Source organism: Capra hircus, chromosome 4 (assembly GCF_001704415.2).
Source record: "Capra hircus breed San Clemente chromosome 4, ASM170441v1, whole genome shotgun sequence".
In the NCBI taxonomy this organism is placed as follows: domain Eukaryota; kingdom Metazoa; phylum Chordata; class Mammalia; order Artiodactyla; family Bovidae; genus Capra; species Capra hircus.
The window spans coordinates 55,551,998-55,568,220 of record NC_030811.1 but is presented as its reverse complement, the minus strand read 5'-3'; the positions used below and the strand labels follow the sequence as shown (position 1 = coordinate 55,568,220).

The window sequence follows — 16,223 nt, the reverse complement described above, 5'->3', positions numbered from 1 at the left end:
AAAAGGCTACCTGACAATATTTTCTTGCTCTCCAGCAGCAAACATAAGGAGTCTGACTAGTGAATAGTCATTACTCCTGTTTGTGAGCATATATACATGAATGGTATCCAGCCTGTCTCCTAAGAGGCACCCCTTAGTGGTGATGGTCATATTAGACAATTACTGCACCCTTGTCTGGGCCACCTCTGTATATTGTTCCCGCAGTAACTCCACCGGGTTATTACTCTGACTAAAGAGGCTGTGGTGTTCCTCCCAAGCAGATGTGTTCGTCATGCATTAAAACACGTTTCTTTTTTATTTCTTTTTTTGTGAAAGCAAAAAAAAAAGAAAAAAATTATGTTGAAAAATATGGAGAAGTGTAATAAAATCACTGTATACCCATGTAACAATTATTGTCAGTTCTTTACTCTATTTCCTTATGGTCTTTTGCTATATGTGTTTACACAGTTGAGACCATACAGTGTATTTTATTTAATTTTGTATTGATATATTCACTTAACATTGGATTGTAAGTATTATCCCATTAAAAAAAAAACTCTTTATTAATGTAATTTCAGTTGCGATGTAAGTTTTCATTTTGTGGCTGCAGCATAGTGTACTTAACTACCTCTCTGCTGTTGGACAGTTAAGTTACATGCTTTTATTTTCTGCAGTTGTAAATAACAACAACAGGGCTCTTTGTACCTAGAGCTTTGTCACATTTCTGAATACCTCCATTGGAAAAATTTTTAGAATACTGGGTCACTGGGTCCTTTATTTCAGACTGCTTATTCTATGCCCAATCCCAAGTCATAGTTAAATATTAAAACAGCTATATCAAGATAGCATACGATATTTGAATAGCTCTTATGTTTTTGATCATTGTTCTTTGTGATGAACAGAGATCAAGTCCCCAAAAAGCAAACATGGTATTCATGGGTGGTTGTATTGTGGAGGAGAAATGTTATCAGACATTCTGACCATGCTGCTCTGATTTATCCACTGTTGGAAAACAATTGTTAGGAAAGTACAGGAGGTGAGTTTGGAGCCCTCCAAACTTTGAGAGATTCCACAGGCCTAAGCAGAACGTGGACTTCTCTTGAGGCCATTTTGTCAAGGCTGCAGAGAAGATGACCATTCATTCTGGCTTGTTGATCTCTGCTACCCCCCACCCCCAAAAGGAACATGGAGAGAACGTTGGTAGATGTTCTCAGCAATGGCTATCAGAGGTTGAATGTATCTTAAAGGCAGACACTGTGATATGCTAAAAGAAAGAGAGTGGGCTGACAGAGACTTTTCCTACTTTAATCCCCCAACACCCACCTCATCTTGGGACCCCTTGTGTTGTAGCAGCATTGTTATATGACAAATGATGATGCTGGGTCCCAGGGGCTCTTAAATCACCCTTTCCCAGCAGGCTTGGACCTGGTTGTGCTAATCCTACTTTGCAGAAGGGAAATTATTTGTTTGAAGTCAGGCTGCCAATCATTGGATTGAGTGCTAGTCTCACATCCTGAGTCTTAGGTGTGTATCTTTGCCCCTAGACAGGCCACCTCAGTTGTCACTTCCATCACTGTCCTCTTCTCCAGACTCCTGATGAATTGGATTCATTGCCCTTTAACTAAACCAACCAAGGATATTAATTTGAAATATCTGATAGCTATTTGTTTGTCAAAAGATACTTCCAGTCACACAGGCTGCAGTGATGACATTTCTGCCGCGAGCTGACTGATTGGGCTGTTCACTTCTTGAACATTCACATGCTGTTGGTAAAGGACAGTGTAATGTGTGACCTTAAAGTGCTTCTCTTGCTCAGAGGACATGTTAGCTGCGTTACTTGCCTGCACACACACATACACACACGCACACACACACACACATTTTCTTTTGAATATAAACTAATGACAAACACTCCATTGCATGTCACAGTTTGCCAAGTACTTTCAGCTGGTCCTCACAGTTATGTCCCAAAATCAATGGTTTAAGATTTTTATAGATGACGAAAATGGAAATTAGCCCATTGTCAGGACTGACGTAGTTATTTGTGGTTTTATGTTCCTTACCTCATTTATAAAAGATTTCAGAATTCTAAAATCACATAAATTTAACCATTTTTTTTAAAATGAAGAATGCAGAATAAAACCAGAGGCAGGAAGTTGAGCTTGTGTAGAGAGAGCTAACCAGGGAAAGAACATTAGTAGACAGTCGTGCAGGCTGAACGGGCCTCCCCAGTTCCCAGCATTAGGCCGTAAATTGGATCTGAGTTTCCTGGAAACTGAAATGAAAATGAAAAGAAACCATTTAGAAGATTCATATCATCCATTAAGACAAAGCACACCCATTGCTTAGTAGAAAGTGCCTCCCCCGACGGCTGAAAGAAATGTCTTCAGAGGTGTTCACTGGGGTGCTGCTTCTCACTCAAGGCTGTGGAACAGACTCCCCAGCACCCCCCCAGTGATCATTGAAATATCATTCCTGGTGGGAGGGCCCAGGGATCAGCATATTTTCTGTGAAACTCCCAGTCCATCCTAATCTTGAGCCAGCTTTGAAAGCAGCCACAGAGTGAATTCTGAGTCACTTGCTGAGCAGCACCCCAGGTAGATGTCTACAATAAATCCCAGAGCGACGTCTATGCATCTGCCAGCTTGGAAGGTTGGTGGACAGTTTGGAAGCTGATCCGGAAGTGGGTGGGTCTTCCAGCTCAGTTTCTGATGTTTTCCCTGGGAATGGGAGCAAAGGAGGGGTGGAGGGTTTTAGTAAGTGAAACATAAGTGAGTATTTAGTAAGTGAATATTATTCCCACAAATGGAACTTGGAGTAAAGTGATAGGTAATTTGGGGGCTTCTGGGTGGAAAATAATTTCAGGGACACAATCTGAATTAACAGGGAGCCTATGGGAGACTGACTCAGAGCCTAACCACCCCCAGTGGTCCATGGGGCTGCCTGATGGTCCGGAGAAATCACCAACAGGTTTATTTTACACGTCTCTGCCTGCCGCCTGTTTACGATTCATGATTAGGAGAGGTGTGCATGGTTTCTCCCCTTTCCTGATATACTGGGCATTTCATCAGGCATGCATAGAAAATAGCAGCATTGCTAGAGGGCTTGCAGCTCTGCTTTTCCACTGACCATGGCCCCCAGAGTTTCCTGTCTCATTCACTGTGTGCAAAGGAGACATCAAGAGAATGAAAAACTGCCCCAAGAAAATGCCATCAAGCTTCAGACTTTGGGAGTATCTAATAGGTGATTTTGTAATTGTGCCAAGCATTTCTATGAAATAACCTGGCAATAGCAAACGTGTCTATAATTAACACCATTGAAAGCTTGTCATTATTCGGTGCTTTGCTGGCTCTTAAGTGCTCATTTACGTCACAGCACGTTTGACCTGTCAGCCTCCTGAGCATATCTGTGGAAATCAGAGTGCCATGTTTTCCAGCAGTTAGAGGAAAAGAAGGGGATTTCTGTCATACAAGGTTTCCCAAGCCTCCCTAAACATCAGAATCAGCTGAACCACTTGTGACACATTCAGGTTCCTCCAGAGATGCTGACTCAGTAGTGCTTGGCCAGGCCAGGGACTCCGGGTTTATTTCTCCTTTTTGTTGAAATAATGATCCCGGGTTGTTCTTTTGCCTTTTCGTATTGTGACACTTGGAGGGCACAAAGAAAACCTTGTGTGCACCAGGACTGAGGGAAGAGAGCAGTGACCCCCACTAAGAGGCTGAGCCAGACCTGCCTCTGAGTGTCTGAGGGTCTCCTGCAGAGGCATGAGTCAGCAGCGGCCTCCTGCATGGACAGAGGCTCTAGCAATAGTCCTGGGAAGTGCAGGGTGTGGCTTAAGTCCTCTTGAAGGGGGTCGCCATTAGCCCCACTCTAGTCATCAGGCAGGTGACTGACAAACTGGAGAAGTGTTATACCAAAGAAGTTCTCACACTGCTCTGAAAGTTCTAGGCTCCACAGCAGACTTCCCAACCTGGGGATCCAGCAAGGGACTGAATATCCCTAGGGAATCTGACTTTAAAGGTCAGCAGGATTTGATTACAGAACTTCCACAGGCCTGGGGAAGCAGAGACTCTTGAAAGGTACAAAGAAAACCTTGCGTGCACCCGGACCCAGGAGAAAGGAGCAGTGACCCCACAAGAGACTGAGCCAGACTTGTCTGTGTACGCTTGGGAGTCTGGCAGAGGTGTGGAACGATATTGGATCCATAGTGGCCTGCTGTGGGGTCAGGGGCATTGACTACAACAGTCCCGGGAGGACTGGGAGGCCTGGTGTTTTTGCATAAATCCTTTTAAAGGAGGTCACCATTACCACCATTACCCCTCAGTTCAGTTCAGTCGCTCAGTTGTGTCTGACTCTTTGCACCCCATGAATTGCAGCATGCCAGGCCTCCCCGTCCATCACCAACTCCCGGAGTTCACCCAAACGCAAGTCCATCAAGTCGATAATGCCATCCAGCCATCTCATCCTCTGTCGTCCCCTTCTCCTCCCTCTCCCAATCCCTCCCAGCATCTAGGTCTTTTCCAATGAGTCAGCTCTTCACATCAGGTGTCCAAAGTATTGGAATTTCAGCTTTAGCATCAGTCCTTCCAGTGAACATCCAGGACTGATCTCCTTTAGGATGGACTGGTTGGATCTCCATGCAGTCCAAGGGACTCTCAGGAGTCTTCTCCAACACAGTTCAAAAGCATCAGTTCTTCAGTGCTCAGCTTTCTTCACATTCCAACTCTCACATCCATACGTGACCACTGGAAAAACTATAGTCTTGACCAGACGGACATTTGTTGGCAAAGTAACGTCTCTGCTTTTTAATATGCTATCTAGGTTGGTCATAACTTTCCTTCCAAGGAGTAAGCATCTTTTAATTTCATGGCTACAGTCACCATCTGCAGTGATTTTTGAGCCCCTCAAAATAAAGTCTGACGCTGTTTCTACTGTTTCCCCATCTATTTCCCATAAAGTGATGGGACTGGATGCCATGATCTTCGTTTTCTGAATGTTGAGCTTTAAGCCAACTTTTTCACTCTCCTCTTTCACATTCATCAAGAGGCTTTTGAGTTCCTCTTCGCTTTCTGCCATAAGGGTGGTGTCATCTGCATATCTGAGGTTGTTGATATTTCTCCCAGCAATCTTAATTCCAGCTTGTGCTTCTTCCAGCCCAGCGTTTCTCATGATGTACTCTGCATAGAAGTTAAATAAGCAGGGTGACAATATACAGCCTTGACGTACTCCTTTTCCTATTTGGAACCAGTCTGTTGTTCCATGTCCAGTTCTAACTATTGCTTCCTGACCTGCATACAGATTTCTCAACAGGCAAGTCAGGTGGTCTGGTATTCCCATCTCTTTCAGAATTTTCCACAGTTTCTTGTGATCCACACAGTCAAAGGCTTTGGCATAGTCAATAAAGAAGAAATAGATGTTTTTCTAGAACTCTCTTGCTTTTTCCGTGATCCAGTGGATGTTGGCAATTTGATCTCTGATTCCTCTGCCTTTTCTAAAACCAGCTTGAACATCTGGAAGTTCACGGTTCACGTATTGCTGAAGCCTGGCTTGGAGAATTTTGAGCATTACTTTACTAGCATGTGAGATGAGTGCAATTGTGTGGTAGTTTGAGCATTCTTTGGCATTGTCTTTCTTTGGGATTGGAATGAAAACTGCCCTTTTCCAGTCCTGTGGCCACTGCTGAGTTTTCCAAATTTGCTGGCATATTGAGTGCAGCACTTTCACAGCATCATCTTTCAGGATTTGAAACAGCTCAATAGAAATTCCATCACCTCCACTAGCTTTGTTCATAGTGATGCTTTCTAAGGCCCACTTGACTTCACATTCCAGGATGTCTGGCTCTAGATGAGTGATCACACCATCATGATTATCTGGGTCGTGAAGATCTTTTTTGTACAGTTCTTCTGTGTATTCTTGCCACTTCCTCTTAATATCTTTCACTTCTGTTAGGTCCATACCATTTCTGTCCTTTATCGAGCCCACCTTTGCATGAAATGTTCCCTTGGTATCTCGAATTTTCTTGAAGAGATCTCTAGTCTTTCCCATTTTGTTGTTTTCCTCTATTTCTTTGCATTGATCGCTGAGAAAGGCTTTCTTATCTCTTCTTGCTATTCTTTGGTGAACTCTGCATTCAGATGCTTGTGTCTTTCCTTTTCTCCTTTGCTTTTCGCCTCTCTTCTTTTCACAGCTATTTGTAAGGCCTCCCCAGACAGCCATTTTGCTTTTTTGCATTTCTTTTCCATGGGGATGGTCTTGATCCCTGTCTCCTGTACAATGTCACGAACCTCATTCCATAGTTCATCAGGCGCTCTATCTATCAGATCTAGGCCCGTAAATCTATTTCTCATTTCTACTGTATAATCATAAGGGATTTGATTTAGGTCATACCTGAATGGTCTAGCAGTTTTCCCTACTTTCTTCAATTTGAGTCTGAATTTGGTATTAAGGAGTTCATGATCTGAGCCACAGTCAGCTCCTGGTCTTGTTTTTGCTGACTGTATAGAGCTTCTCCATCTTTGGCTGCAAAGAATACAATCAATCTTGTTTCAGTTTTGACCATCTGGTGATGTCTATCTATAGAGTCTTCTCTTATGTTGTTGGAAAAGGGTGTTTGCTATGACCAGTGCATTCTCTTGGCAAAAGTCTATTAGCCTTTGCCCTGCTTCATTCCGTATTCCAAGGCCAAATTTGCCTGTTACTCCAGGTGTTTCTTGACTTCCTACTTTTGCATTCCAGTCCCCTATAATGAAAAGGACATCTTTTTTGGGTGTTAGTTCTAAAAGGTCTTGTAGGTCTTCATAGAACCGATCAACTTCAGCTTCTTTAGCATTACTGGTCGGGGCATCGACTTGGATTACCGTGATATTGAATGGTTTGCCTTGGAGATGAACAGAGATCATTCTGTTTTTTGAGACTGCATCCAAGTACTGCATTTTGGACTTTTTTATTGACCTTGATGGCTACCCCATTTCTTCTAAGAGATTCCTGCCCACAGTAGTAGATATAATGGTTGAAAGCTAAATCACAGGGTGGAAATACAGCTCCACCCATCTGCAGAAAATTGGATTAAAGATTTACTGAGTAGGCCATGCCCACCAGAACAAGGCCCAGTTTTCCCCACAGCCAGTCCCTCCCATCAGGGAGCTTCCGCAAGCCTCTCACCCTCATCTGTTGGAGGGCAGACAACCACTGGAACACTTGTGACATATTTAGGCTTCCCCAGAAATGCTGATCTGGTAGTGTTCAGCCAGGCCAGGGAGCCTGGTTTTGTTTCTCCTTTTTGTTAAAATAATGATCCCAGGTTGTTCTTACATGTAGGCAAATTTAGGAATTCGGCACTTGAAGGAAACCTGGGTAATGGATTGTTTAAGAAATAGCAAGAGACATGGAGAAAAGTTTCTCTCCGTTTCAACTCTGAAGGATCTTGGCTTAAATTTTGTCCCTCAACATTCAGTAACTTGGTGCAAATTACTTTCACAGGCTTTGTTTCCAAAACTCCATAAATGAGGAATCATTTTATCATCAGAGAATTAGTGTTAGGAAAGACAACTACAACTAATGTACATTGACTTGTCCCTAACTAATACAGTGCCTGGAACATGGTGGCTGCCTGGTATGTGTCAGTGACTGCTATTAATGACCAAGTGGCCAAATTGTGAATCACACCTCTGAGTACAAAACCCTAAACTCTACCTCCCCTCCTAAAGCAGTGGTTCTTCACTGAGGGCAGTTTTGTTCCTAGAGGACATTTGTCAGTGTCTGGAGACTGTGTTTGATTATTACAATGGGGAGGTGCTGCTCACACTCAGAGACAGAAGCTAGGGTTTCTCCTAAACATACTGCTATGCACAGGACAGCCTTCACGATGAAGAGGGACATAACTAAATATCCCTGTGCATCTGTTGAGAAACCCTATCTGACAGGGATAGTGAGACAAGGATAGCATCCCGTGAGTAGGGGTCTAAACACTTTGAGTCTGGCTTCCCCACAGTGGAGGCGGGCCCAGTGCGACGCAGGTTGCTCCTGGTGGGTCAGGAATGACTGTGGATCCGCATCCCAGGAGTGCCCTGGATCAGGGCTCTTCCACTGTCCGTCACGTAGTGCTGCCTGGAGTTGTGCAGTGAGGCTGCCCTGCCCTGGACCCCACACATCACTTCGGGTAAATCTATTCAGCTCACGTGTTTGAGCCCCTCATTTGACGGACGATCATTAGACTCACCTGGAGAACCTGTTGGCCTACAAACAAGTGCTCCATTCCCTTGAGGTTTCCTTTCAATGAGTTCAAGAAAGGAAGGACCCTAGCAGCCGTATTTATAAAAAATCACCCAACTCTGACATCAGGGCATCTATGAAACCTGGAAAATGAAGACCTAAAGTTCTGCCAGATGTCACACCTCTCACCTCATACAAATTAACAGCTTTTGTGGGTCTGAAGTGTTTGGATTAATGTTGTGTTTTCTATTTTTACTATTATCACTACTAACACTGTTAACACTACTACTGCTGCTAATCATAATCATAATAATTAACTGTAACACAGAATGTCAAGGGTAGTACCCTGTTCTTTAAGACTAAAATGAAACAATCTCAAATACCATCCCTCGTGTACATCTTCACATCTTACCAGGAATTCTAGGGTAGTGAAATCTTACTCCTCACCCTTTCCCCAAGTTCCTGCTTCCCCTGATTTCAAGATTAGTCAGTATGTTCTCTAGTTATCTTTACCCATGACTGTATTCACTCAAACTAACACAACCTGCACTCACACCAAGCCTCTGCATGGAAGGTAGACTTTATGGAAAGTTTGCATAGGTTCAGGATACTTGTTAAAGAAATACCTTGACATTGAATCATGTCTGCTGCTGCTGCTGCTGCTGCTGCCAAGTCGCTTCAGTCATATCTGACTCTGTGCAACCCCAGAGATGGCAGCCCAACAGGCTCCTCTGTCCCTGGGATTCTCCAGGCAAGAACGTTGGAGTGGGTTGCCATTTCCTTCTCCAGTGCATGAAAGTGAAAAGTGAAAGCGAAGTCGCTCAGTCGTGCCCGACTTTTAGCGACCCCATGGACTGCAGCCTACCAGGCTCCTCCGTCCATGGGATTTTCCAGGCAAGAATACTGGAGTGGGGTGCCATTGCCTTCTCCGGAATCATGCCTATCTTCTGCCTAAGAATTCTGTCTGCATTTCTGCCAGCTCAGACTGGATAATGCTGGAGGATTCTGGCCTCCAGGCATCTTTGCCTCTTTCTGGATGGCCAAGTAAAGGAATGAAAAATCAAATATTTGCATTTATGGATAAAATATATATGTATTTAGGTATAAGTGTGTATGTGAGTTTTGCATGTGTATTTTTATGTATAAAATAACATGTATGTGTATGTATGTGTATATACAGTTTTTTATACACATATGAATCCCAGGGCCGAGGGAGCCTTGTAGGCTGCTGTACACACAAACATGCACGCAAGCATGCAAATATTCTTTTGAAGAATAATTTATCCTCCTACTTGTTTTGCTCTCTCCTTCCTGTTCCCCACCCAGGGCTCTGTCTTTTGATTCCCTCATGGCCCACTGAGCTGTTAACATGAACCTCTGTTAATCCCTTTCCCAATGGGGACATTGTCACCAGCTGCGGGGACCCATAGATCCCACTAACCCCAATTTGCGTGGTCTCTTACAATTCCTGAGCACTCACACACACCTCTGGCCCTTTGTTTCTCACCAGGACACTTTGATGTAGTTGTTATTTCCCTCATTTTGCAAATGAAGCCTTCATCTTCACAGCTCTTCAGAAGCTTCAGAGAAGTCGAGTCTGTTGCTGGAGATCCAATAGAGACTAAAGGCTAGAGGGACAAAGCAGAGACAAACCCCTGACTCCTTCTAAATCCAAAACTTTCCTTTTCACGGCAACAGTTGTCCACTCTGGATGCACATTAGCATCACCTGGGCTAGGCTTTAAAAATCCGGATACTGGAGCTCCGGCTCAGTACAGTGAACACAGAATCTCTGGGGTTGGCGCTCAGGCAGCTGCACATTTAGAACACACTCCTGATAATCCTAAAGTGCATGCCTGCTCAAAGGTGTGTTGGTCCCTAACAGACCAATCTGGAGAATGAGATCCATCAGAAGCACAAGGATAAATGCTGTGCTTCTGGTTTTTCTGGATCATGGAATATTCCCTGTTCCCATAACCTCACCCAACCTTCTTCTAAACATTGTTTTCAGACCCAAACTTTTAGGTCATTTGATAAAGTTACAGATGAGCATTTACTGGTCTGAAAAGTCTGTCCACAATCCTATTCTTTCTTATCCTCTTTTCCTCTTTATAGGCACAAAGAAGCGTTCTCAGGGCTCACCTGCCCCAAGCACTAGCTCCACGAGTCGCCTTACCTTGCCAGGTGGGTAAACGGCATTGCATCATAATCTTAGATGATCACAGACAGCAGAAAGAACTGTTTTCTCGTGAGTTGAGTTTAGCAGTTGATAAGTGGGCAATCTGGCCCCTTGTGTATCCAGTCGACCCTATGTTAGCAGAGGGCGTTGTCTCTGTCATCCCCATTGTAACGCTCTTCCAAAAATGGACATCATATTCATAGCTGGTCTACAATCTCCTGCTCACAGATGGAAAGAGCAGAATTGTGATCTTCCTTAATGTTCATCTGGACATGCTGTACAAGTGTTTCTTTGAGAGGCAGATGGTGCTAGGGGAGGAGTGTGAACCTTTGGTGAGAGAGACAGACCTGGGGTCAAATCTCAGCTTTGTTTCCTCCCTTTTAAAGTTCGCCATTATATCATAAGCTTTCTCCCAGGTATTAAATATTTTTAAAATATTTAAGTGGTTGACTAACACTTCATATGATGATACTACAATTTATTTATATACCATATCCATCGGGAATTGGATCCAGGACTCCACTCAGATGCCAGGATTCATGGATGCTCAAATCACCTACAGTTAACCCTCTGTATCTGCATGTCCCACATCTGTAGATACAAGGGCCAACTGTATTCATCAATAATCTGGCATTTATATAACTTACCTTTTTATCATTAATAACTTTACATTCTGATATATAAATCTTCTTCTGAATCTGCAAGTATGGATTTAGGGCAGATTCCTGTATGTAGAATTACTGACTCAAAGAATATGTATCTATTTAGGTTCTTGACCCATTATTGTCAATATGACTTCCAGAAAGGTAGTATTATTTTGTACTTTTAGCAATGTTTGACCTTTCACTGTGCTCTTGCTAATGCTAACATTAGTACTTCATTAATTTGATAAGAAAAATTATATCCATATTGTGTTTGCATTATTTCATCTTTTAGAAAATCTGTTTTCTAATATTAATGTATCTTTTATGTTGCTTCTTTGGGGAATTGCTGTATTTCATCCATTCAAAGAAGGAAAGTACCTTGCATTTTAGCTCCGCGGAAATAGGAATCTTTTGCAATCTTCGGCATGTTACAGTTGAATTAGCAGCACTTTTTCTTGGTTGTACATGAAATAATAGTCCACTTTACAATCAGTGGCAGCTTAGATTAAGTATAATCTATATCTGTTTGCTTTTTCAACCTCTGCCTTGTCCGCAGCCCCATCCAACAACTGAAACTCAGTGTCCACCGAGCAGCCCTTGAACTTTCTTGCCTTTCTCGCTCGCCTGTAATGCTCTCTATGCTTTTCTTCCCTGGTTAATTTCTTTTTGCAGTCTCTCCAGATCATCTAGGTAGACTTAGTGCTGACTTATAATAATTTGCTTATTAGTCCTTTAACTATTGATCGATGGCTTTTTCAGGGGTGAGGACTGTCCTATCCCTTTATGTCCCGGTGCCCACTCAGACGACAAGCATACATTGTATGCTCATTAATGCTTAGGAGGCTGGGTGTACTGCTGTATGAGTGAGCATTATCCAGTTTAATTTGTGAATAGATAGAAAGCAACTGTCCTCTCAAGAAGGCTCATCTTGGTGTTTGGATTGATATCAACTAAACTAACGTACAGCTATACGACTATACTGACTGCTTTTTAGTATTGAGTATTAGTATTGAGTAGACCCTGCTCTGTAGTCTGGAAGTCCATTTCATCATGTCCCTATTTGTAGTTATTGTGGTGTTAGAATTATAGTAATTAGGAGGAAAACAGCTCTAAACCAACAGCTTCAGTGTGTGGTGATGGTGTTTGTTCTTCTTTGTAAATTTGGAATATTCCTGGGCAGGTGGGATCTCTGATGTCATCCTGGACACCTGTGAGAACACGCAGAGCTGACCTGGTTCCCATCTGTTGAACGGGGACCTATTGCTGGCCTGCTGAGTTTCTAAGACCTCTGAGTCAGAGCCTCAGGCACCTTGTCTTTGGCTTTAGTTTGGCAGTCTCAAGTGTTCCCAATTTGGGTGTTGGGCTCAGAGTTCATGGTTTGTTTAGCAGATACCCTCCACCTCACTCTTAACAATGATCAGCCCACTGTTTCTCCTTCCAGTCTCACCAACGTCATGTGTTAACTCCCACAATGCAAATATACCTTTACAAGCTCTTGGTACAGGCCAGCAAGCAACTTATAATATAATGTTTTAGGATACTCAAAGAGCCCAGTGGAGGAATAAAATCTTTACAAACAATAAAGTAAAATTGTGTGGAAACCAAATAAGAACAGAGATATGCAAAAGAAGCAATCTAAAATATGAAATTTAAAAAAGCAAATAAACATGAAGGCATTCACATTTTAAAAAACAAAGAAACACAGTTAATAGAATAAACTCAAGGTAAAATGGATTCATGTCAATGTATGGCAAAACTAATACAGTATTGTAAAGTAAAATAAAGTAAAAATAAAAATTAAAAAAAAGAAAAATAAATAAATTAAAATAAATGGAAAAAAAATGCAATTAAAAAGAGAACTAATGTTGGAACATAGTCCTGAGGACTTTATACCAAACACATTGTAGAGATGGAATCATAGTTTTGAAAAAGAGCTTGAACCATAAAACTCTTAGAAGAAAACATCTTTATAAGCTTGAGTTAGGCAATGGTTTCTTAGATATGATTCTTAAAGTGCAAGCAATCAAAGAATAATTGATAATACAACTTCATTAAAATTAAAAACATTACATTATCAAGAAAATATACTGAATGAAAGAAAATATTTGTAAACCGTATATCTGGTAAGGATTTAATATCTAGAATATGTAAAGAATTCTTTTTATGCCACAGTAAAAAGATAAACAGGATAATTAAAACTGGGCAAAAGATTTGAAGAAACATTTCTCCAAACAAGATATACAGATGGAATGTGAAAAGATACTCAACATCATCAGTCCCTACAGAAATGCAAATCAAAACCACAATGAGATACCACTTCACCTGCACTAGAAGGGCAAGAGGTAAAAAGATGGATAATAACACCTGTTGACAATGATGTGGAGAGATTAGTACCATCATACATTGCAACCAGGAATGTAAAATGGTGTGACTCAACTACTTGGGGAACTAGGGCGACAATTCCTTAAAATGTTAATCTTAGAGTAACCATAAAACCCAACAGTTTCTCTCCTAAGTATGTTCCTAAGAGAACTGAAAACATGTGTTCATACAGAAACTTGTCCACAAATATTCATAGTAATGTTACTCATAATAGCCAAAGAGTGGAGACAACCTAAACGTCTACTGACTGATGAATATGTTAACAAAATGTGGTATATCCATACAATAAATTACTGTTTGGCATACTAAAGGAAGAATGTGTTGATACATTTTACATCTTGGATGAACCTTGAAAACATCTTGCTAAGTGAAAGGTATGATTCCATTTTTTTGAAATACAAAGACACAAATGGCCACATACTATAAGATTCCACTTATGTGACATGGGAAGAAAAATCGATAGAGACAGAACATAGACCAGTGGTTGCTGTGTGTGTGTGTTAGTCGCTCAGTCATGTCCAACTCTTTGCAACCCTATGGACTGTAGCCCACCAGGCTCCTCTGTCTGTGGAATTCTCCAGGCAAGAATACTGGAGTGGGTAGCTGTTCCCTTCTCCAGGGGATCTTCCCAACCCAGGGATTGAACTCAGGTCTCCCTCAATGCAGGCAGATTCTTTACCATCTGAGCTACCAGGGAAGCCCAGTGGTTGCTAGAGGCTGGCAGAGAGAAGAATGGAGAGTGAATTCTCTTGGGCATGGGATTTTTTAATTGGTGAATAAAATGTTTTATAATTAAATATTGGTGATGATTGCACAACCTTGTGAATATAATTTAAAAAGCACTGAACTGTATACTTAAAATGATGAATTATATGGTATGTGAATTTTATCTCAGTTTTAAAAATGAAAGAGCATCAAATATAGATAAACAGCTCTAAAGGCTCAAATTCTTAGACAAGAAATGCACCTCATTTGCCATACCTGCTGCTGCTGCGGCTGCTAAGTCGCTTCAGTCGTGTCCGACTCTGTGCGACCCCATAGATGGCAGCCCACCAGGCTTCCCCATCCCTGGGATTCTCCAGGCAAGAACACTGGAGTGGGTTGCCATTTCCTTCTCCAATGCATGAAAGTGAAAAGTGAAAGTGAAGTCGCTCAGTCATATCCGACTCTTAGCGACCCCCGTGGACTGCAGCCTACCAGGCTCCTCCGTCCGTGGGATTTTTGAGGCAAGAGTACTGGAGTGGGGTGCCATTGCCTTCTCCTGCTATACATAGGTAAAACCAAATCCATACCTAAATGCATTGTGTGAGACTGTTCCAAATTATGTCAAGTGTGAGAAAATGTTAAATGCTGTGAGAAGCTGGTTATGTTCAGGGGATCTGTAAGCAGGTTACCTATAATAAAATTACAACCAGCTGACAGCAACAGTAGATGCCAGAAGGCAATGAAGATATATCTTTCATATGCTTAGGGGGAATCAAGCATTACATAGTAACTAAATTATTAGTTATGAATGAAGGCAATGTAAAAACATTTTAGGTATACAATGGCATAATTTACCACTCACAGACCTCACTAAAGAAGTATTAAGGGATATTCTTCAAGAAGAAGAAAAGTGAATCCAAAAGCAAAGTGTAAGAGACAGGAATTAATGGTGAGCATACAAATAAATAAAGCAACTTGTATATGTAACTAGTCACCATAAACATAATGTCCATTTTTTGTGTTAAAATAGGGAACAGAAGTGGTAGAAGGTAGAGGAGTTACTTAAGAGGGGGTTACGGAAAAAAAAAAAAAGAGGGAGTTACGGAATGCTAAGATCTAATCTGTCTTTGGACAGAGCTTGTAATTTTGTAACTTTTTTACAATTTACATTTCCACATTTCCTTTGTGGATCATCAATAAAATAATAGAAGTATAACTTACAGCGTCTAAATCAGCAAATAAACATCAAAGAAAGGGAATATAGAAAATGTATCTACTTACTAGAAGGCAGAAGAGAAAATAAAAGAAGCAAGGAATAAAGAATGATTTTAAAATTAGATAGTGGAATCAAGTCCAAAAATATCAGTAATTGTCCATTGACAGAGGAATGGATAAAGAAGATGTGCATATATACACTGGAATATTAGTTACAAAAAAGGAATGAAACTGTGCCATTTGCAGAGACATGGATGGACCTAGAGATTGTAGTACGGAGTGAAGTAAGTCAGAAAGAGAAAAACAGATACCAGATAATATCACTTATATGTGGAATCTAGAAAAACAATATGAATGAACTTATCTGCAAAGCAGAAGTAGAGAAAAAAAAATGTATGGATACCAAGGGGGAAGGAGGGGTGGGATGAATTGGAGACTGGGACTGACATATTCACACTCCATGTATAAAATAGATAACGAATGAGAACCTACTGTATATATAGCACACGGAACTCTACTCAGTTCTCTATGGTGACCTAAATGGACAGAAAATCCAAGAAGGGTGTGGACATGTGTATATATATGACTGATTCATTTTTCTGCACAGCAGAAACTAACACAACATTGTAAAACAACTATACTCCAGTAAAATTAGTTTAAAATATCACTAATAACAATAATTTCAAATGGCTTAAACTCTGATACTAAAGTACAGAAAACAAAATCAAGCCCTATCCTGCTTTAAGAGGCTTCCCTGGTGACTCAGACAGTAAAGCGTCTATCTCCAATGCAGGAGACCCGGGTTTGATTCCTGGGTTGGGAAGATCTCCTGGAGAAGGAAATGGCAGCCCACTCCAGTACTCTTGCCTGGAAAATCCCATGGACGGCGGAGCCTGGTAGGCTACTGTC

The 16,223-nt window shown here is 41.5% G+C and overlaps 1 protein-coding gene across 3 annotated transcripts in view; it reads left to right on the top strand.

Annotated features, from left to right (window-relative positions):
• LOC102180455 (calcium/calmodulin-dependent 3',5'-cyclic nucleotide phosphodiesterase 1C) overlaps positions 1-16,223 on the top strand; it is a 325,012-nt gene that overhangs the window by 293,344 nt on the left and 15,445 nt on the right. For 2 of the 3 annotated variants that reach the window (XM_018047124.1, XM_018047122.1), the window contains one exon: positions 10,305-10,373. The exons of the other annotated variant lie outside the window; for it this stretch is intronic. In XM_018047124.1, coding sequence (XP_017902613.1) covers positions 10,305-10,373 — 69 coding nt within the window. The remainder of the gene's footprint in view (positions 1-10,304; positions 10,374-16,223) is intronic. 3 annotated transcript variants of the gene reach the window in all.